The 21,933-nt window shown below is 54.3% G+C and overlaps 2 protein-coding genes and 1 non-coding gene across 7 annotated transcripts; all 3 read left to right on the plus strand.

Annotated features, from left to right (window-relative positions):
• The first annotated feature begins 6 nt into the window (after positions 1-6).
• Positions 7-13,948, plus strand: ATN1 (atrophin 1). Of its 4 annotated transcripts, none has more exons than XM_023232404.1 (10): positions 7-345; positions 5,442-5,630; positions 5,778-5,915; positions 6,066-6,179; positions 7,108-9,101; positions 9,376-9,598; positions 10,026-10,722; positions 12,489-12,632; positions 13,009-13,189; positions 13,375-13,948. In XM_023232404.1, the coding sequence occupies exons 2-10, from the start codon at positions 5,604-5,606 to the stop codon at positions 13,406-13,408; spliced, it is 3,552 nt and encodes a 1,183-aa protein (XP_023088172.1). In that variant the 5' UTR covers positions 7-345; positions 5,442-5,603; the 3' UTR covers positions 13,409-13,948. The 4 variants fall into 4 exon arrangements, with proteins under 4 accessions (XP_023088172.1, XP_023088174.1, XP_023088173.1 ...); XM_023232406.1 differs by having other exon boundaries at positions 7,111-9,101; XM_023232405.1 differs by having other exon boundaries at positions 5,470-5,630.
• A 1,015-nt stretch (positions 13,949-14,963) lies between these two features.
• C10H12orf57 (chromosome 10 C12orf57 homolog) lies at positions 14,964-17,584 on the plus strand. 2 transcript variants are annotated; one of them, XM_023232501.1, is made up of 3 exons: positions 14,964-15,822; positions 16,096-16,272; positions 17,354-17,584. In XM_023232501.1, the coding sequence occupies exons 1-3, from the start codon at positions 15,771-15,773 to the stop codon at positions 17,503-17,505; spliced, it is 381 nt and encodes a 126-aa protein (XP_023088269.1). In that variant the 5' UTR covers positions 14,964-15,770; the 3' UTR covers positions 17,506-17,584. The 2 variants fall into 2 exon arrangements, with proteins under 2 accessions (XP_023088269.1, XP_023088270.1); XM_023232502.1 differs by having other exon boundaries at positions 16,096-16,185.
• LOC111555974 lies at positions 15,442-15,503 on the plus strand. Its single transcript, XR_002735687.1, has one exon. It is a non-coding gene; the product is annotated as a U7 small nuclear RNA (small nuclear RNA).
• Positions 17,585-21,933: the final 4,349 nt, after the last annotated feature.

A 21,933-nucleotide genomic window follows, 5' to 3' on the forward strand; every position in this document is an offset into this window, starting at 1 on the left:
GCCGAGGGCCGGGCGGGCCGCGGGGCCGGGCGGCGCGGCGGGGGCGGGCGGCGCGGCCCGGGGCATTCCGGGCGGCCAAAGGGAGGCGGCGAGCCCGGGGAGGTGGGGAGCAGAGCGGGGATCGGGGTTTGCTCCGGGGGCCGGCGGGCGACTGGGGCCAGGCGGGGAAAAGGGGGGATGGGGGCCGCCCTCCGGGGGGGTCGGGGCTGCCGCCGCCGTCGTCGCGGCGGCGACTGAGGCCGAGAAGAGGAGAGGGGGGCGGGGGAGCTGCCGCCGCCGCCCCCCAGAGGCGCCGGAGCCCGGAATCCCGCTCGGAGCCAGCCAGCCGTCTCGAGCTACCAGCAGGTAAGGTCTGCGGCCGCCTGGGCCCCGGGCCCGCGGGATTCTGTCCCGCCCGGGTTCCGGCCTGCGGCTCCCCACCCCCACCCCTCCCAGTTCCCCCTCCTGCCGCCGCCGCCTCCATTTGTTATTTTCCCAATCCCGTCCCCCCACTGCGGGCTCTGCCTGGCCTGAGGCCGGGGGCTCAGGGGGTGGGGCCCGCCGAGGAGGGTCGGGGCCAGGGCTTCGGGAGGATCGGGAAGGTGGGGAAGGAGGGAGGGTCTCCGGAGGAAGGCTGTGGGGCCAGAGGGTAGCCGGGACCCGCGGACCCAAAAGAGGAGGAACATCGAGGCGGGGGTTGGCGGAGGAAAACGGGGGATGCTCTGAGTGGGGTTCGGGGCGAAGGCAGAAGGGATAGGAGAGATGGCAGCGAGGTGGGGCGTGAAGGCTCCAGGAAAAAGCTCCAAAGGCCCAGAACACGGGTTCCGGAGCCTGGGGTTGGGGGTGTTAGGAATGGACGGGAAGTGGGAAATGGGAAAGGGGTGTGGTAGGTGGAAAGAGGGACTGTGGCTGATGAACCTCGGGGAAACGGAGGCTTGGGCAAAAAGAGGTCCATCTTTGAGAAGAGCCAGAGGTTTTCCGGCGTGGAAGTGGGAAGGCCATGTCTTTGTGACGGTTTTCATTCCCCTACTCCAGGTCACCTCTGACCCTGTTTTCCCCATCCCAGACATAGTTACTTCTTGGAGAGGGCACTGGGGCCCAGTAGTGTGGGTTATCCCAAAACGAATGAGGAGGAAAACAGGAACACAGAAGGGGGAGTTGGGAAGAAAGGGGTTCTGGGAGGATGGAAATGAGATAATTGAGCAACCTTACAGGCACTCCAAGCAAGTTGCGACCTCCACCCTCCAACCCTCCAATTTCCGGAGCGTCCGCTGCCCCTGGAGCTCTGATCTATATAGGGAGGCCTTAGTTACTGCTTTGAGCTCAAAGATCTCCCTTTGTGCATGGGCTTATGTCGACTAGGGTAGGTACCTTAGAGTAGGAGTTGCTTTGGCAACTGGGAGGGGGCAGGGGTGGCTTCCAGATGGACTCCTGGGATGGTCTCTTGGGGGCACCTTTTGCCACTGTGTCGCTATGGTAGTGATCCGGTGGGATGTCCAATTGGTAGGCGGGGGGGCTGCGAATCTTTATTGGACGTCGGCCTGCGGCTGTGTCCTTGGGACTCTGGGCTGGGTTCTGGAGGATGTTTCTGGATCTGTTGGTGGATGGGAGTTTCCCCACGGCAGCGTGTCCCCTTTCATGTTGCAGTCTGTTGGAACAGGTAGATATGTTCCTTGCAGATCATAGGTGTTTCTCCAAGTCTCTCCACCTAGGCATGATGGGAGGATGAAAACGCTCCTGTTCAGGTTTCACCATCTTTTTGGCAGTTGGTTCTGACCTCTACCTCCCTTATTATATTTTTTGTAGAGTTGTCTTTTTGCTTCTTTGCACTTTCTTTCATTTTCTAAAACATGAATTCTTCTTTGAGCCTCCCTTCTTGAATAACTTACCCTTTTTTCCTCCTTACCTCAACTAACCTTTGGCCTTCTTCCCTGACCTTGTAGAAATGGCTGGGCTCCCAGGCCCATCCCAGGTGAGGGTGGCCCAGGACAAAGGGCTGCATGAAACAGCCTCATGCCGGGGAAATACTTACAGAATACGAGCCAGGAGACCTGTGTCTCTAGACCTGGCTGTGCCTCTGTGACCTTGGGCAAGTCACTTCTCTTGGAGTGTCCAGCTTCATTGTTAAGATGAAGGGGCCACAGATGAGATGATCTCTGAGGCCTCCCTAAAGGTCCTGGATTCTCAGAAGGCTTAGGCCAGTGCATTGTTATCTAGGAGTCACTTTGGACTGGTTAGTCTGGCAGGTCCAGAATGATATTGGGGGCTGGGCCAATGATCCTGAAATGTAGCCTGCGAGCCCCTCCCAGGGAGCTTGTGACTCCACTGTATTCCTTCTGACATCCCATATGTCTCTTAATTTCTTTTCCTGTTCTTACTTAGGGGCTCTTTTTCTATTTCTCACTTTCCTCCCAACCCAGTCTGGTCTTAATCATTTTCTTTTTAAAGTAAGGTAACGAAGGTGAATGTGCTTAGTGTGTGGCCAGATACAGAGTAGGTGCTCTGTAATATTAGTTACAATGATTGTCTGCTAGGAGTGTAGGCTGGTGCTAAAACATGACCCAGGTCTAGAAACACACACGGTCCAACCCTAACTCCTTCCCTCCTCTGCCACTCCTTATCCCCAGGATTACTTGTTCTTTTATGACTGCTTTTGTCCTTCAAAGCTACTCATTGCTAGTTTTATCAGATTTCAGGTGATTAAAAAAGAAGGGAATACTATGATTGCTGTGTTCCTCAGGTACATTCCTGTGTTTCTCTGACCTTTTGGATCCCCTAACCTAACTGACTTGGTGAACAGGTTCTGTGATGGGGAAGGGAGATGGACACCCTTCTCTAGGAGGGCTGGCAAAGATACACCAGTCACAGATAGTCATCTTTGTTGTGCTTTTTGTTTAAGATTGTTTTCCTCTTTTGCTATGGTGGGTGTTGTTCTTTGGATTTTTTTTTTCTTTCTGTTCTTTTTTTTTTTAGTTGATAGTATTTTAAAACCAGTCTACACAACAACTAAAAAATGTGGGAAAATAGCTGTAGCTGAAAAAAATAAAAAATAAATAAAGGCCAGGTGCGGTGGCTCACGCCTGTATTCCCAGCACTTTAGGAGGCTGAGGCGGGTGGATCATCTGAGGTCAGGAGTTTGAGACCAGCCTGGCCAACATAGTGAAACCCTGTCTCTACTAAAAATACAAAAATTAGCCAGGCGTGGTGGTGGGCGCTTGTAATCCCAGCTACTTGGGAGGCTGAGGCAGGAGAATCACTTGAACCTGAGAGGCGGAGGTAGCAGTGAGCTGAGATCATGCCATTGCACTCCAGCCTGGGGAACAACAGTGAAAATCTATCTTAAAAAAAAAAAAAAAAAAAAAAAAAACTAGTTGGCCGGGCACAGTGGCTCACGCCTGTAATCTCAGCACGTTGGAAGGTCAAGGCAGACAGATCACCTGAGGTCAGGAGTTCGAGACTACCCTGACCAACATGGTGAAACCCTGTCTCTACTAAAAGTACAAAAAAATTAGCAGGGTGTGGTGGCGCAGCCTGTAATCCCAGCTACTTAGGAGGCTGAGGCAGGAGAACCGCTTGAACCCAGGAGGTGGAGGTTGCAGTGAGTAAGATCACGCCACTCCATTCCAGCCTGGGCAACAAGAATGAAACTCTGTCTCAAAAAAAAAAAAAAAAAGACTAGTCTACTGGGCAGAACATCAGTTGAAATTTCAGAAGACAGGCTCTGTCCCAGCAATTTTGTGATTCTAAGTAAATTGTGAAGTTTCCTGGAAAGGTTAGACTCACCCCTTACTGCTTGCATCAGTATGGTTCCATGGAGGTGAGTGAGAGTTACTGTGTTCCTTGGGAAAAATACACTACAGAATACGGACATGCCGTTTACCTAGCAGGCCTCCAACTCAGAATAGAATAGATGGGTAAGCTTAGTCTATTCCCACCGGAGCTAGCAGCACTTAATTCAGGAAGAAAGACCTACTGAAGTTAGTGGGTTTAAAGGTCAATCACAAGAGAAGTGCGCACACGTATATATACGACATCAGTGGAAAGGAAGAAAAAGTAAGAAAATACCATTTTTGCTCTCAAAAGATCTTACAATCAGTAATTTGGAGGGACTTGACACTTAGCAAGAAATACGAACAAGTGCAAATGAATATAGCTGCCTATAGGGATTTGGATAAAGATAGATGCCTGCCTACCTACTGATAGACAGATATGGATGGACTGGCTTGAGGAGCTGTGTAACCCTGTCTACACCAAGTAGGAGGACAGGCTTCAAAATTGGTAAATCTGTATTGTTTGCTCTCGGATATTTTGAGTCTTTAATCATTCATGTGAAAACCCTGACTTTTCCTCTAGCCTTAGGGAGCTCAAGTACTAGAGAATGAGTCCTTTATGAAGCTCTCAAAAGTGAAGTTCTACAATTTGGGGCTACCTAGGTTTAGTCTTGGGATTGGTAGGGCTGTGTTCCTTTGTATTATAGAATGGGACATTCTTCTACCTACTCTGATGTGAGAAAAGATTCTTTTCATATCTCTGTGACTGATCTAGGCCTTCTGAGAATTCTCCCCACCAGCTTCTGAGGAGAATGTAGCAAAGTATAGAAGAAAGAGCATGGGCTTTGAAGTCACAGACGTGGGTTTGATTCTGGCTCTGTCACTGGTTCCTCACTGTGTGAGGTTGAGCTAGTCACAATCACAATCTTTGAGCCTCAGTTCCCTCACCTATATAATGAAGGTAATAATGCTTACCATTCAGGGTTGGTTGTAAATATTAAATGAAATCATGTGTGTGAAGGGCTTGATATAAAGAAGGTACTCAATAAATTAATACTTCAACGTCATTTCTTTTTTTTTTTTTTTTTGAGACAGTTTCACTCTGTCACTCAGGCTGGAGTGCAGTGGCATGATCTCGGCTCACTGCAACCTCTGCTTCCCAGGTTCAAGTGATTTGCTTGCCTCAGCCTCCTGAGTAGCTGGGATTACAGGCACGCGCCACCACGCCTGGCTGGGTTTCACCATGTTGGCCAGGCTGGTCTTGAACTCCTGACCTTGCGATCCGTCCACCTCGGCCTTCCAAAGGGCTGGGATTATAGGCGTGAGCCACCATGCCCCGCTCCATTTCTTTATGTTCCTTTGCAAGGCTCCGTGGAATGTGTGCGTTCACAAATATCCTTTAGGGATCATGAAGGGTAAAACTGTGTGATCGCCTGGATTGGAGCTTGTAGGTACATCTGAATTTTCTGCCCTCTCCAGAGGTGAAAGAGACTATACTTTGAGCAGCATCTCCCTGCCTTTTAGATAGCTAAGGTGGCCCATGGGGCAAGCCAGCAATGTCTTGTGGTATCTGTACCTCTTGGCCTAAAGGCTTAGGATTGGGCCGCTTGCTCAGTTCTCTGACAAGCACAATAGTATTCCTTTGTGACTCTGTTTTCCCAGTGGGAGACTCTGATGGTTTCCTTCTAACAGGTTTCACTGAAAACAGATCCTACAAAAGTTTCAGGTGCCTATACTGGAAACTTGGAGATCCTGCTTCCCAGACCACAGCTGTGGGGAACTTGGGGTGGAGCAGAGAAGTTTCTGTATTCAGCTGCCCAGGCAGAGGAGAATGGGGTCTCCACAGCCTGAAGAATGAAGACACGACAGAATAAAGACTCAGTGAGTTAAAATGAGAGACCTGAAAGATGAGGGGCGGGGCAGGCAAGCTAGGAGGAAGGGTCTAGAGAAGAAGAACAAATAATGTGCACCATAAAGTTAGGTGCAGTGTAAAGAACAGTGTTACCTACCTCCTTCCTCCTCGTGCAGATGTCAATGAGGAGTGGACGGAAGAAAGAGGCCCCTGGGCCCCGGGAAGAACTGAGATCGAGGGGCCGGGCCTCCCCTGGAGGGGTCAGCACGTCCAGCAGTGATGGCAAAGCTGAGAAGTCCAGGCAGACAGCCAAGGTATTCTGTCCTCAGGTCCTCCCACAGGATGCCCAGGCACTGGGGCTGAGGGGTGTGTGTGTTGTCGGGGGAACTTCCTGTTTAACGGCAGAGGGTAAGGGGGAGCTTGGGAGGTAGGGAAAAGACAGGAATTTTCTTTCTCTCTAACAGAAGGCCCGAGTAGAGGAAGCCTCCACCCCAAAGGTCAACAAGCAGGGTCGGAGTGAGGAGATCTCAGAGAGTGAAAGTGAGGAGACCAATGCACCAAAAAAGACCAAAACTGAGGTGGGAGACCCTTGTCGCCATCCTGACCCATCTTGAGACCATTCTTTTCTCAGACTTCCTTATGCTCACTATTCTTAGCTGGATCTCTCCTGGGACATAAGAGAAAGGCCAGATCATAGTGCTTATGAGAGCAGTTCTGTCTATAATATGCCAGAGAGATTCTCAGAACTTTGACAGACCACCAGATGACCTGGCAGGGCCAAAGGGGACCAGAAGAGTTGGGGGATTCTAGTCTCTGGGTGAGAAGTCTTAGTGGGAGGAACAAATAAATCTTCAGGAAAATGCAGAAGTGGTCTTTCTTTTTTATTATTTTTTTGTTTGTTTTGTTTTTGAGACAGAGTTTCATTCTGTCACCCAGGCTGGAGTACAGTGGCACGATCTCAGCTCATTGCAGCCTCCGCTTCCTGGGTTCAAGCAGTTGTGCCTCAGCCTCCCGAGTAGCTGGGATTATAGGCATGAGCCACCACGCCCGGCTAATTTTTACTTTTAGTAGAGATAGGGTTTCACCGTGTTGGCCAGGCTGGTTTGGAACTCCTGGCCTCAAGTGATCCTCCTGCTTCAGCCTCCCAAAGTGCTGGGATTACAGGTGTGAGCCTCTGTGCCTGGCCAGAAGTGGTCTAAGAACCAAGGGCTTGGGGGATGGATGGAGGATGGTTAAAGTGGTGGTTATGAGATGGTGGAAGACAGGGATTTGGAGTCAGCTGTGGGTAGAGACAAGGTGCTTGAGATGGATCCTTGAGGAAGGAATAGGGTTTTACAGGAGGGAAACAAGAATGTGGGGAAAGTGGGGAATCCCCACATGGCAAGAGGTACCACATCACAGTACAACAGTGTGCTGTGAGGGGAAATGATTTTATGCAAGACAGGCCCTAAATCTCAGGGAAGCAGGAAAGGAAAAGAGAAAAAATGAGGCTTCCCTTTTCTACAGCAGGAACTGCCTCGGCCACAGTCTCCCTCTGATCTGGATAGCTTGGATGGGCGGAGCCTTAATGATGATGGCAGCAGCGACCCTAGGGATATTGACCAGGACAACCGAAGCACGTCCCCCAGCATCTACAGCCCTGGAAGTGTGGAGAATGACTCCGACTCATCTTCTGGCCTGTCCCAGGGCCCAGCCCGCCCCTACCACCCACCTCCGCTCTTTCCTCCTTCCCCTCCACCCCCAGACAGCACCCCTCGCCAGCCAGAGGCTAGCTTTGAACCCCATCCTTCTGTGACACCCACTGGATATCATGCTCCCATGGAGCCCCCCACATCTCGAATGTTCCAGGCTCCTCCTGGGGCCCCTCCCCCTCACCCACAGCTCTATCCTGGAGGCGCTGGTGGAGGAGTTTTGTCTGGACCCCCAATGGGTCCCAAGGGAGGAGGGGCTGCCTCATCAGTGGGGGGCCCTAATGGGGGTAAGCAGCACCCCCCACCCACTACTCCCATTTCAGTATCAAGCTCTGGGGCTAGTGGTGCTCCCCCAGCAAAGCCACCTAACACTTCAGTGGGTGGTGGGAACCTACCTTCTGCTCCACCACCAGCCAACTTCCCCCATGTGACCCCGAACCTGCCTCCCCCACCTGCCCTGAGACCCCTCAACAATGCATCAGCCTCTCCCCCCGGCCTGGGGGCCCAACCACTACCTGGGCATCTGCCCTCTCCCCATGCCATGGGGCAGGGTATGGGTGGACTTCCTCCTGGCCCAGAGAAGGGCCCGACTCTGGCTCCTTCACCCCACTCTCTGCCTCCTGCTTCCTCTTCTTCTGCCCCAGCACCCCCCATGAGGTTTCCTTATTCATCCTCTAGTAGTAGCTCTGCAGCAGCCTCCTCTTCCAGTTCTTCCTCCTCTTCCTCTGCCTCCCCCTACCCAGCTTCCCAGGCATTGCCCAGTTACCCCCACTCTTTCCCTCCCCCAACAAGCCTCTCTGTCTCCAATCAGCCCCCGAAGTATACTCAGCCTTCTCTCCCATCCCAGGCTGTGTGGAGCCAGGGTCCCCCACCACCTCCTCCCTATGGCCGCCTCTTAGCCAATAGCAATGCCCATCCAGGCCCCTTCCCGCCCTCTAGTGGGGCCCAGTCCACTGCCCACCCACCAGCCTCAACACATCACCATCACCACCAGCAACAGCAGCAGCCGCAGCAGCAGCAGCAGCATCACGGAAGCTCTGGGCCCCCTCCTGGAGCATTTCCCCACCCCCTGGAGGGCGGCAGCTCCCACCACGCACACCCTTATGCCATGTCTCCCTCCCTGGGGTCTCTGAGGCCCTACCCACCAGGGCCAACACACCTGCCCCCACCTCACAGCCAGGTGTCCTACAGCCAAGCAGGCCCCAATGGCCCTCCAGTCTCTTCCTCTTCCAACTCTTCCTCTTCCACTTCTCAAGGGTCCTTCCCGTGTTCACACCCCTCCCCCTCCCAGGGACCTCAGGGGACGCCCTACCCTTTCCCACCGGTGCCTACGGTCACCACCTCTTCGGCTACCCTTTCCACGGTCATTGCCACCGTGGCTTCCTCGCCAGCAGGCTACAAAACGGCCTCCCCACCTGGGCCCCCACCGTACGGAAAGAGAGCCCCGTCCCCGGGGGCCTACAAGACAGCCACCCCACCCGGATACAAACCCGGGTCCCCTCCCAACTTCCGAACGGGGACCCCACCGGGCTATAGAGGAACCTCACCACCTGCAGGCCCAGGGACCTTCAAGCCGGGCTCGCCCACCGTGGGACCTGGGCCCCTGCCACCTGCGGGGCCCTCAGGCCTGCCATCTCTGCCACCACCACCTGCGGCCCCTGCCTCAGGGCCGCCCCTGAGCGCCACACAGATCAAGCAGGAGCCGGCTGAGGAGTATGAGACCCCCGAGAGCCCAGTTCCGCCAGCCCGCAGCCCCTCGCCCCCTCCCAAGGTGGTAGATGTGCCCAGCCATGCCAGTCAGTCTGCCAGGTGAGCGGCCAGCTGGGGCGGAGGTGGGCCTGAAGGGGGACGACAAGGCGGCGACAGAGAGGGAGTAGCAGGGAGGGGCCCTGCGCTGGTGTAGTGTTTTAGAAAAGCACGCCCCTCCTCTGTCCATGCCTAGCGGCCAGTGAGGCCGGCAGCAGCTCAGCCTGCAGGAGTGGGTTTTAGGCGGTGGCTACAAGCACTCGCCGGGGCCGCGGCTCCGCGGGCTCCATCCGGCATCTAGCACCGGCTGAGCGCGCGCTACTTCCACGCCTGGCAGGTTCAACAAACACCTGGATCGCGGCTTCAACTCGTGCGCGCGCAGCGACCTGTATTTCGTGCCACTGGAGGGCTCCAAACTGGCCAAGAAGCGGGCCGACCTGGTGGAGAAGGTGCGGCGCGAGGCGGAGCAGCGCGCGCGCGAAGAAAAGGAGCGGGAGCGCGAGCGGGAACGCGAGAAAGAGCGCGAGCGCGAGAAGGAGCGCGAGCTTGAACGCAGCGTGGTGAGTGCGTCACTCCGCCACCGCCTTCTTTGCCGCCTCCTCTCTTAGCCGTGCTGCGGTGCGGGGGCGGGGGCGGGGGCTGGGGCTGGGGCTGGGGCTTGTGCTTGTGCTAGGTGGGCGGGCGAGTCAAGTCGCCACCTGTCGGAGGGGAGGTACCACTGCAGCCCAGGAAATGGAGCCGAAAAGGATTTCAGCGACCGCAGTCTGCATTCCTGGGTTGGGAGAAGGCATGCTCAGATGGGACTACCTGTGGATCCCAAGAACGGCAGATATTCGGGAGGGGGGTCGCAGTTAAGTTCCAGGTGGGCAGAGTTTCAGTGAGGTGAGGCATTTTGGCATTCAGCCGTGGAAACAAATGGGCAGCTTGAAACCAGCTACCTCTTTTCATAACTGCCGCTTTGACTCCACTTTCCCCTGTGCCCCACAGAAGTTGGCTCAGGAGGGCCGTGCTCCGGTGGAATGCCCATCTCTGGGCCCAGTGCCCCATCGCCCTCCATTTGAACCGGGCAGTGCGGTGGCTACAGTGCCCCCCTACCTGGGTCCTGACACTCCAGCCTTGCGCACTCTCAGTGAATATGCCCGGCCTCATGTCATGTCTCCTGGCAATCGCAACCATCCATTCTACGTGCCCCTGGGGGCAGTGGACCCGGGGCTCCTGGGTTACAATGTCCCGGCCCTGTACAGCAGCGATCCTGCTGCCCGGGAGAGGGAACGGGAAGCCCGTGAACGAGACCTCCGTGACCGCCTCAAGCCTGGCTTCGAGGTGAAGCCTAGTGAGCTGGAACCCCTACATGGGGTCCCTGGGCCGGGCTTGGATCCCTTTCCCCGACATGGGGGCCTGGCTCTGCAGCCTGGCCCACCTGGCCTGCACCCTTTCCCCTTTCATCCGAGCCTGGGGCCCCTGGAGCGAGAACGTCTAGCGCTGGCAGCTGGGCCAGCCCTGCGGCCTGACATGTCCTATGCTGAGCGGCTGGCAGCTGAGAGGCAGCACGCAGAAAGGGTGGCGGCCCTGGGCAATGACCCGCTGGCCCGGCTGCAGATGCTCAATGTGACTCCCCATCACCACCAGCACTCCCACATCCACTCGCACCTGCACCTGCACCAGCAAGATGCTATCCATGCAGGTGAGACCCCCCTCCTTCCTCGCCCTGGCCCTTTGGGGCCATCTTCCCCCATCATGACTGGGCTCTTTTGTTCCTCTGGCTGCGACTTTCCTCCCCTGGCCTGGCAGGAACTTTTCCTGAGATTGCTTCCCTCAACTTTGCCTCCCTGACGTTCTCTCAGCCTTGTCTCCTCATGGCCTTGCCTGGCCACAGAGCCTGTATTCCTCACACCCCAGTCCTCTCCATAGCCTGGTATCCTACCCATGACAGAGGCCCAGGTGGGAGCCTTTGAAGGACACACCTTTCTATCCTCACAGCCCCATTCTCCCGAGTCCTTCACAAACATATCTTCTTCTTTATTTTTTTGAGACATAGTCTCGCTCTGCCACCCAGCCTGGAGTGTAGTGGTGCAGTCACAGCTCACTGCAGCCTCAACTTCCCGGGCTCAAGTGATCCTCCTACCTCAGTCTCCAGAGTAGCCGGGATTACAGGCGTGTGTCACCATACCTGGCTAATTTTTGTATTTTTGGTAGAGATGGGGTTTTGCCATATTGGCCAGGCTGGTCTCAAATTCCTGAGTTCAAAGCAATCCACCCACCTCGGCCTCCCAGAGTCCTGAGATTACAGACGTGAACCACCGTGCCCAATCCACAAACCTATTTTCTGATTTCTCTGGATTCAACTCTTATTTTTTGCCATTTTCTCCTTTTCTCACAGTGAGAGGTCTTTCATGTTCTTCTCCGTCTCTAGATCTGTAACTTTCTAGAAAGGGCCCTGTAGCTTTGGGTTTGGGTGTATCCTTTCACCATTTTGTTTTTGAGATGGAGTTTTGCCCTGTCGCCAAGCTGGAGTGCAGTGGCGCGATCTCAGCTTACTGCAACCTCTGCCTCCCGGGTTCAAGTGATTCTTCTGCCTCAGCAGGCACTGCCTGCCTGAGTTGCTGGGACTACAGGCGTGTGCCACCAAATACAGCTAATTTTTGTATTTTTAATAGAGACGGGGTTTCACCGTGTTGGCCAGGATAGTCTCGATCTCTTGACCTTGTGATCCGCCCACCTTGGCCTCCCAAAGTGCTGGGATTACAAGCGGGAGCCACCGCACCCGCTTGCTTTTTTTTCTTTCTTTTCTTTTTTTTTAAATTTGAGACCAAGTCTTGCTCTTTTGCCCAGACCAGAGTGCGGTGGCGCAATCTCGGCTCAATGCAGCTTCTACCTCCCAGGTTCAAGCGATACTCCTGCCTCGGCCTCCTGAAGAGCTGGGACTAGGCGTGTGCCACCACGCCTGGCTAATTTTTTTGTATTTTTAGTAGAGACAGGGTTTCTCCATGTTGGCCAGGCTGGTCTTGAACTCCTGACCTCAAGTGATCCGCCTGCCTCAGCCTCCCAAAGTGCTGGGATTATAGGCTTGAGCCACCGCACCTGGCCTCTTCCTGTCTTATTTCCTAAACTTCTATCTTCCACCTCCTTCAAGCAGTCGACCTCTCCCTCTCCTTCCCCTCAGACCCTTCTGATGACTGTAATTTCCTGGCCTCTGTCATCCATATGTCCCTCCTCCAGCAGGGCTCAGCCTGTCCCCTCCTCCAGCAGGGCTCAGCCTGTCTCCTCCTCCAGCAGGGCTCAGCCTGTCCACCCCCCACAGGCCTCTAGTTCTTCCATTCTGCCTTTGTTCCACTCTGGAGCTCCTTGTGTGTGTCCAACTCAATTCCCAGGCTTGGATCCCTTCACCCAAATGCATGGTTTTCCCTAAACCTGCCTTCTGGTGACACCTTCCTCTTCTCTGCTCTCCAGCCTCTGCCTCGGTGCACCCTCTCATCGACCCCCTGGCCTCAGGGTCTCACCTTACTCGGATCCCCTACCCAGCTGGAACTCTCCCTAACCCCCTGCTTCCTCACCCTCTGCACGAGAACGAAGTTCTTCGTCACCAGCTCTTTGGTAAGGATGGAAGTTGGGGTAGGCAAGCTGTAATGAGAAAAGGGCAGAAAGGAGGTATTTAGGTGGGGGGATGGGCCTAGTTGGGCTTGAAGAGGAATGCGGAGATGCCTAGAGGAGCTGGGCATGGGAATAGGAGAGCTGAACAAGTTTTAGTTCCTATTCTCCAAGTGCTCCTATTCTCCAAGCACAAGTTTTAGTGTCAGCCTAAGAGGTTTGAATCCCAATTCCACTCTACCACTGGCAACTTACAGAACTGGCTGTGTTACCTAACTTTTTAGTTCATTACTTTTGTATGTAAAGGAGCTGGCTATCCCCTGGTCCAGAGCAGGTACTTGTTATCCATTGGTCATGTGACCCTTGCCCTTCCTGCTCACAGCTGCCCCTTACCGGGACCTGCCGGCCTCCCTTTCTGCCCCAATGTCAGCAGCTCATCAGCTGCAGGCCATGCACGCACAGTCAGCTGAGCTGCAGCGCTTGGCGCTGGAACAGCAGCAGTGGCTGCATGCCCATCACCCGCTGCACAGTGTGCCGCTGCCTGCCCAGGAGGACTATTACAGGTACCCCAGAGTCCCCAGGGGGACATGGGCTCAGCGAGCCTGGGAGGGGCTGTGGGCATGGAACAGCTGGGCACTGTGCTCCTGGGGGAGGGAACCCCTCCTCCCCCAACCCCTTCGGTAAGGGGGCAAGGTCAGGGTTGGTCTCAAGTCTCTTACCTCTCTGCTGTGCACTGCCCCTTCCCTAGTCACCTGAAGAAGGAAAGCGACAAGCCACTGTAGAACCTGCGATCAAGAGAGCACCACGGCTCCTACATTGGACCTTGGAGCATCCCCACCCTTCCCCCACCCCACCCTTGGCCTGCCACCCAGAGCCAAGAAGGTGCTGCTCAGTTGCAGGGTCTCCGCAGCTGGACAGAGAGTGGGGAAGGGAGGGACAGACAGAAGGCCAAGGCCTGGTGTGGTGTGCAGAGGTGGGGAGGAGGCGAGGATGGGGACAGAAAGCGCACAGAATCTTGGACCAGGTCTCTCTTCCTTGTCCCCCCTGCTTTTCTTCTCTCCCATGCCCAACCCCCGTGGCCGCCGCCCCTCCCTTGCCCCGTTGGTGTGATTATTTCATCTGTTAGATGTGGCTGTTTTGCGTAGCATCGTGTGCCACCCCTGCCCCTCCCCGATCCCTGTGTGCGCGCCCCCTTTGCAATGTATGCCCCTTGCCCCTTCCCCACATTAATAATTTATATATATAAATATCTATATGACGCTCTTAAAAAACCTCCCAACCAAAACCAACCAAACAAAAACATCCTCACAACTCCCCAGGAACATGGCTGTGACTGTTCTTTGTGGGATATGGGGGTGAGGCTGGGTCTCAGTGCAGCGGTACTTAGAACTGCAGCCTGGGTCTGGCAGGGAAGCGGGAAGAGACCAGTCCTTCTTAAGGAACTGGGTGTAGGGGTTGGGAAGAATTGGAGAGGGGATCCCTGAAGAGCCCGGAGCACTGACTCAGCCGGAGGCGGTACCGGGGGTGCTAGTGCTCCCTCCTGTCCCAAGGCTGGGCAGTCAAAATACTGGAGGCCTCGGCCTGGGCCCTGTGGCTGGTGCCTGTAATCCCAGCACGTTGGGAGGCTGAGGCGGGTGGATTGCTTGAGCCTAGGAGTTGGAAACCAGCTTGGGCAACATAGAGAAACCCCATCTTAAAAAAAAATCAGCTGGGCGTTGTGGTGCACTTGTGGTCCTAGCTACTCGGGAGGCTGAGGTGGGAGGATCACTTGGGGATCGAGGCTGCAGTGAGTCATGATCGCACCACTGCACTCTAGCCTGGGTGACAGAGCAAGGCCCTATCTCAAAACAAAAGGAACCCCAACCAACCAAACACTAGAGGCCTGGGACAGGCCCACCTCTGACATGGTCAGGTCTTGGAATCTATTCAGAGGGGTCTCACTGTTAGGAGCCACCAGAGTCCTCTGGAACAAAGGCTTCAGAGTCCTGAATCCTTTCCGTGGAATAGTTTTGGTTAGGAGGCCAGGTGCGGCGGCTCACGCTGGCAATCCCAGGACTTTGGGAGGCCGAGGCAGACGGATCACGAGGTCAGGAGTTCGAGACCAGCCTGCCAACATAGCAAAACCCTGTGTCTACTAAAAACAAAAATTAGCTGGGCATAGTGGTGCGCGCCTGTAGTCCCAGCTACTTGGGAGGCTGAGGCAGAAGAGTCGCTTGAACCCAGGAAGTGGTGGTTGTGGTGAGCCAAGATCCCCCCAGCTGCACTCCAGCTTGGCGACAGAGCAAGACTCCGTCTCAAAAACAAAAAACAAAACCAGTTATGAAGCGGGGAATGGGGTGGGCTAGTTTTAATAGGTCCAGGCGATTAGTACCTGGCATCCTTAACCACCCTACAGTTTGAGAAAGGAGTGGTTGATAATCTCAAAAGCCTGGAAGGGAAGGGAAATCGGGCCGGGCGTTATGCTCCGTCGCTCATCAGTAGACAAGGCCATTTTAGGAAAGTGCGAGAATGGCTTTTGCTCCGGGCTGTTACTGCCGAATCCCGGTCGCTGGGCTTAACAACAACGAACGGGCTGTGAGTGGCTGGTATCCCAACCAATCAGCATCGAACTCATTTGCATAGGCTGAGAGCAAATGTTCGCGAACTCTAGAAATGAATGACTTAAGTTCCTTAGAATATTCTTTTTCCTACTGAAAGTTACAACACGCATCGTTGTTTGTACACTAATAGAAACAAGAAAAAAAGCCACCTGAGTTCACCCTCACCAATTGTGGAGTTCATGCATATCTCATCTTCTCTCTAGACACATGCGCAGCAGTGTTACAGCTCTTTTAGAATTTGTCTAGCAGGCTTTCCGGTATTTGCCGGAAAGCCCCTTTCACATAACTTGTTTGTAACATTAGACTCCGTTTAGCACGAAGGAGTTCTGTGAGGGTTTTTTTCAGTAAGGTAGTCTTTTTGGTGCAAGTGCTGGCTGTTACAAGGTTTGGGTATAGAAAGTTCGGACCACGCCTGGGGGCTTCCGGCTACGCCGGATGCTGCTTCCTTTCCGCCACCACTGGCCTTGGGAACTATTGTAGGACGTGGCTCTTTCTTCCTGAGCTTTCCATTTACTTTCGCTGCACTTGCAGCTTCAGACGCCGTATGGCGTCCGCCGCTGCCCAACCTGCGGCCCTGAGCGCTGAGCAGGCAAAGGGTGAGAATCATCGTAGTCAAGGCATGGGTTGCCGGTCCGGGGAGGATGCGGGCGGAGGATGTGGGGCGACAAACCTGGCTTCGTCGGCCGGGAAAACAGGGTAGGGGACGCCGGGTACCGTCGTTCTAAGTGGGGCGCTTGCCCCCAAGACTCGGGATCTTATTGGGTTACCTATAGCCTCAATTCACTAATTCCCTGCGCTCTCCACTGGGCCCGCTCTCCGTTCTCCGACGCCTACCCGGGACGCCTCCCTGGGATGCTTCTGACGCGCAGTGGTCCTGGCGGAGGTGATCCAGGCGTTCTCCGCCCCTGAGAATGCAGTGCGCATGGACGAGGCTCGGGATAACGCGTGCAACGACATGGGTAAGATGCTGCAATTCGTGCTGCCCGTGGCCACGCAGATCCAGCAGGAGGTTATCAAAGCCTATGGCTTCAGCTGCGACGGGGAAGGTGGGTCAGACGCGGGAAGGCGGGGGTTGGGTCGGGAGAGGGCGCCGGATCTGTGGGGCCCTGAGCGGTTGTCTCCTTTCTCGCCACACGGCGACAGTGTTGGCACTCAGAGCCCAGGGTCTACCCTGAGCTTGTGCCTCCGAGTTGCATTTTGTACAGGAGCGGTTCCGTATCCCTTATCCGAAATGCTTGGGACCAGAAGTGTGTCGGATTTTTTCAGATTTCGGAATATTTACATATACATGGATATCTTGGGGGATGGGACTCAAGTCTGAGCACGAAATTGTTTTGTTTCATATACACACAGCTTAAGCACATAGCCTGAAGGTAATTTTATATAATAGTCTGAATAATCTTGTGCATGAGACAAAGTTTTGACTGCAGCCCCCCCACCCCCACCCCCACCCCCCACCATGAAGTCAGGTGTGGAATTTTCCATTTTTGGCTTCACACTGGCACTCAAATAATTTCAGATTTTGGATTTTCTAATTAAGGATGGTCAACCTGTACTGTGAATCACATTATTATTCCATTTTGTGATGAGGGAGCAAACGCTAATGGTGCAGACTCTTAGTAGTAGCAGAGCTGGACGTCAGCGCTGTTGTGCCATCTTTTAGTGAGATGTCTGCATGACAGCAGTGGCTGCAGTCTCTCCAGGGTGTTTCAGCTAATTTCTGTTTGGGGGTTGGTGGTTAAATTTTTGGTGAGATCCTGGTGTTCCCCAAAAGTGCTGACTGATTCAGCTCTGCTGCCCCATAGCCTTCTTGCGTTCCAGCTACAGACCTGGGGTCTCGTGTTCATTCTTGGGGTTCCAGTGACTAAACTGCTAAAAGGGTTCACCTGAGAGCAAGAAGCACACTGCCTTGGGATATTTTCATTCACTGCATCCCATCTAGTTGTGCCCAGTGTAGACCAAGAAGTTGATCCAAACCACATGGGACAGAGGCCTGCATGTGTCCTGTTTTGCAAACAGCTGCCCAGCCACTGGGGAAGCAGTTCATGCTTAAACTACCACCCCCTCCAGCTGTCTTACACATGCTCGTCCTTGGAAGAAGCGTTGACCCTCCGCTCCCTCTTGCAGGTGTCCTTAAATTTGCTCGCTTGGTCAAGTCCTACGAAGCCCAGGATCCTGAGATCGCCAGCTTGTCAGGCAAGCTGAAGGCGCTGTTCCTGCCGCCCATGACCCTGCCACCCCACGGGCCTGCTGCTGGTGGCAGTGTGGCTGCCTCCTGAGAGTTGGCCCTCCCTGTGCCCCTGCCAGGGAAGGAAAGGCCTTGATGTTCCAGACGATAATAAACGTGCCTGTGACTTAGCCTTGGTGTGAGTCTTGTGCAGACTTGACAACCCCCATCTCACCTTCCCAGATTCCCTCTGCCTTTCCAGGCCCCATCCCCAGGTGCAGCTCCTTCCTATACTCCTGGCTGGGCCTAACCCTGCTCCAGTGAGGGCCTGAGGCTCCTCCCCTTCCCCCAGGGCAGGGTGAGAGGCTGGACTTGGCCCCTCGACGCTCTGGGTGGGTGGGCCTGCACAGGGGACACCTCCTTCTCTGAGGAATTGGGCTTTTAGGACTTTCCCTTAGGCCCTTTGGTTTCTGCCTACTGAGAGGTTTCCCCCATTGGTTGCTCTTCCCTCAGCCAGGGTTACTTCCTGGTCTTTGCTCCTACCCAGAGTCAGGCTGCTCTGTCAGCTTGAGCTCCAGGTGGAGCTCCAGGTGGCTCCTCCTCTCCCGAGGGAAGGGGGCCCTGGCCCAGTGGGCAGGCCTGCTGTACTCGTGCACTGGGGCTGCAGGGAAGCTGGCCACTGTGGGCGGTCTCAGGCCAGCCCCGCCCCACCTGTCCTTTTCCTGGAGACTATTAGTCCAGGGTTTGTCCCCGCGGTGCCATTGGCCTGGCAGGCTGGATCGAGGAGGAAGTGGCTGATTTCTGAGCGGTTCTTCCTCTCCTGGCTTGGGCCGCTGTGCACAGCTGTGCCCCTGGCTCAGCCCCACCCCCTGTGGCCCTCCGCCGTGACTTCCCCATCCCTACAGAGAGATGCTGTCCTGTGGGTAAGTCCCAGGCACCACCTGGGTCCTAGTCTTCTGTTAGTTTTGGAGGGAGGGAGGGCCTTGTTGATGCTCACTCCAACATGTGTGTGAGCGTGAGTGCAATCTGCCGCTGCCCTGCCCTGCGCCCGTTTCTGGTCCCTATGAACCTTCCCCTTCCCACAAAGTGTGAGGACCCCCAGGCTCACTCATGACCCTCTGCCCCATCTTTAACATTTTCCCCCTGACAAGTGTGTATCTGTTCTCTCCATTGCATTTCTACTTCCAGCCTCTGGGCTCCTGCTTCTGTCTCCTGCTTAGGACCTGTCCCCTGTGGGTAGCTCACAACACCTGAAACAGCAATCAGAGGCCACCCGCGAAGGCCCTCCCATGCCCAGCCAACTTCCCTGCTCTTCCCAACATCTGACTTGGGTCCCATCTTCCTTCCGTTTCCTTTCACTTCCCTTTCCCCTGCATCATTCATTCAACAGGTACATGTTGAGCATCTGTTACACACCAGGTATTGTTTAAGATGCTGGTAATACTGGAGTGAACAAGACAGACATGGTCCCTGCTCTCACGGAGCTTACATTCCAGTGGGAGGTTACAGACTGAACAAATAACCCAATACATTGGATCATTGCAGATTCTCAGAAGTGTTATGCAGAAAATGAAACAGCCTCAGCTGGGTGTAGTGGCTCATGCCTGTGATCCCAGCACATTGGGAGGCTAAGGCGAGAGGATTGCTTGAGCCCAGGAGTTTGAGACCAGCCTGGCCATATAGTGAGACCCTGTCTCTACAAAAAATAAGAAATTAGCTGGGTGTGGTGGCACGCGTCTGTGGTTCCAGCTATGGAGAGGCTAAGGTGAGAGGCTTGCTTGAGCTTGGGAGGTCAAGGCTGCAGTGAGCGGTGATTGCACCACTGCACACCAGCCTGGGTGACAGAGCGAGACCTTGTCTCAAAGAAAAAAAAAGGAAAATGAACCAGCTTCATGTGCTAGCAAGTAACTGGGTGTACAGGTGACATTACTAGCTGGAGGGATCGGGGAGGCCTTCCCGAGGAGGTGACATTTGAGCTGAGACCTGCTTGAGGGGGAAGAGGAGCCAGCCATGTGATGTGGTGATCAAGAGTCGAGCATCCCTGGGCAGAGGAGATGGTGAGCACAAAGCCCTGATGTGGGAACAAACAAAAAAAGGACAGTGTGTCCGTGGCAGAGGACCCTAGTGGAGCAGAGGCAGGGCCACAGCAGGTTAGACCTTGTTGGAGCTGGGATGTTGAAAGTGAAAACCTGGCCAGGTGAGGTGGTGTATGCCTGTGATCCCAGCACTTTGGGAGGCCGAGGTGGGAGGATCGCTTGAGCTCAGGCGTTTAAAACCAGCCTGGGCAACAGAGAGAGATCCCATCTCTATTAAAAAAAAAAAAAAAGGTGATGGCCTAAGCATGTAGTAGTCCCAGCATTTGGGAGGCTGAGGTGGGAGGATCACTTGAGCCCAGGAGTTCAAGACCACGCCGGGCAACGTACAGAGAGACTTCATCTCAACTACGACTACTACTACTAATAAATAGCTGGACATAGGGGCATGCACCTGTGGTCTCAGTTACTTGGGAGGCTGAGACAGGAGGATCACCTGAGCCAAGGAGGTCGAGACTGCAGTGAGTTGTGATTGTGACACTACACTTTTCAGCCCGGGTGACAAAGCAAGATTCTGTGTCAAAAAGAGAGAGAGAGAGAGAGGAAGGAAGGAAGGAGAGGAAGAAAGAAAAAGAGAAGGAAGAAAAGGAAAGTAAGAAAGAAGAAAAAAAAAAGAAAAGAAAGAGAAAGAAAAAGAAAAAGTGACAACTGGTCAAAAGAAAGAAGAAAGAAAAAGTGACAACTGGCCGGGCGTGGTGGCTCATGCCTGTAATCCCAGCACTTTGGGAGGAGTTCGAGACCAGCCTGGCCGACATAGTGAAACCCTGTCTCAACTAAAGATGTAAAAAAAGAAAAGAAAAGAAAAAAAATAAGGCGGGCACAGTAGGGCGCACCTGTAGTCCCAGCTACTAGGGAGGCTGAGGCAGGAGAATTGCTCAAACCTGGGAGGCAGAGGTTGCACTGAGCCAAGACTGCACCACTGCACTCCAGCCTGGGCGACAGGGAGAGACTCCATCTCAAAAAAAAAATACAAAAAAGAAAAAGTGACAACCTGATTACAGAGTACTGGTGAATTTGTGGGTGGGTGGCTCCCCAGCCCTGCTGATTCTTGCTTCTCACACTCACGTCTGCTCCTGCCCCAGTGCACGTCTTGTCACTGTCGGCCCCGCCGATGGGGTTCCTGCTGAGTCTTCTGGTGCTTGATCCCTTCCGTGGTCATTTTCCTGCCAGGTAGCTTGGCCAGGCCTCCCCTGGTGCAGATTCCATCCTTGGTTTCTCGGCCTGGCCTTGAATGACCCTCTACAGCAGGGTCGCAACCTCTCAGAGCAGCTTTGCTCCAGCCACACAGCTTGCTCACAGCCAGGCACTGCACATGTGGACTCTGGGCGTGCCACCCCTTTGCCCTGACGCATGTTGCCTCTGGGGGAGCACTTCTTCCTCCACCTTCCATCATGGGCTCTGGCGGCGCCTGTCCCATCTGCCCCCGACGCTGTCTGCTGCGGTATGGTTGGCCGTGGAAAGGGCACCAGGCTCCGGCATCTGACATCCTTGTTTTACCCACCTTCCCACTCACTAGCTTGTGACCCTGGCCAATTACTTAACATCTCTGAGTCTTAGTTTCTATTTCTATAATTGGGTGAATAACACCTACTAAGTAGTGTTGGCCTGAGGATTAATAGTATAATGTAAAAGCTGGCGGCACTGAAACCCTGCCACTTACCAGCTTTTCACATCAGTATTTGGGAAATATTGTTAAGTTCATTTGTCGGCGGGGATTCTGAGGCTCAGAGAAGTTCAAGAACTTTCTACAGATTATTTTGCTTTGTTTGCCCTTCCAGACTGCCTGTCTTCTTATATCACCGTTGATCTTGATCTGCATGGTTTTTAATTTTTTTTTTTTTTTTTTTTTTTTGAGATGGAGTTTCACTCTGTTGCCCAGGCTGGAGTGCAGTGGCGCAATCTCAGCTCACTGCAACCTCCACCTCCCGAGTTCAAGCAATTCTCCTGCCTCAGCCTCCTGAGAAGCTGGGATTACAGGCGTGTACCACCACACCCCGCTAATTTTTGTATTTTCAATAGAGTCGGGGTTTCACCATGTTGGCGAGGCTGGTCTTGAACTCCTGACCTCAAGTGATCTGCCCACCTCTGCCTCCCAAAGTGCTGGGATTACAGATGTGAGCCACCGCGGCTGGCTTGGTTTTTAATTTTTAAAAAATTCACTGGGCCGGGCGCGGTGGCTCACACCTGTAATCCCAGCACTTTGGGAGGCTGAGGTGGGCAGATCACGAGGTCAGGACATGGAGACCATCCTGGCCAGCATGGCGAAACCCTGTCTCTACTAAAAATACAAAAAAATTAGACGGGCGTTGTGGCCGGCGCCTGTAGTCCCAGTTACTCAGGAGGCTGAGGCAGGAAAATGGCGGGAACCCAGGAGGCGGAGCATGCAGTGAGCAGAGATCGTGCCATTGCACTCCAGCCTGGGCGACAGTGCGAGACTCCATCTCAAA

This window comes from Piliocolobus tephrosceles, chromosome 10, assembly GCF_002776525.5.
Source record: "Piliocolobus tephrosceles isolate RC106 chromosome 10, ASM277652v3, whole genome shotgun sequence".
Classification (NCBI taxonomy): domain Eukaryota; kingdom Metazoa; phylum Chordata; class Mammalia; order Primates; family Cercopithecidae; genus Piliocolobus; species Piliocolobus tephrosceles.

Bases quoted from the DNA above. Each gene is read 5' to 3' on its own strand.
- ATN1 (XM_023232404.1), top strand. From the start codon at position 5,604: ATGAAGACACGACAGAATAAAGACTCA. The intron at 6,180-7,107 runs GTGGGAGACCCT...CCTTTTCTACAG, and splicing joins CAAAAAAGACCAAAACTGAG to CAGGAACTGCCTCGGCCACA. The intron at 12,633-13,008 runs GTAAGGATGGAA...TCCTGCTCACAG, and splicing joins TCTTCGTCACCAGCTCTTTG to CTGCCCCTTACCGGGACCTG.
- C10H12orf57 (XM_023232501.1), top strand. From the start codon at position 15,771: ATGGCGTCCGCCGCTGCCCAACCTGCGGCCCTGAGCGCTGAGCAGGCA. The intron at 15,823-16,095 runs GTGAGAATCATC...TCTGACGCGCAG, and splicing joins GAGCGCTGAGCAGGCAAAGG to TGGTCCTGGCGGAGGTGATC. The intron at 16,273-17,353 runs GTGGGTCAGACG...TCCCTCTTGCAG, and splicing joins CTTCAGCTGCGACGGGGAAG to GTGTCCTTAAATTTGCTCGC.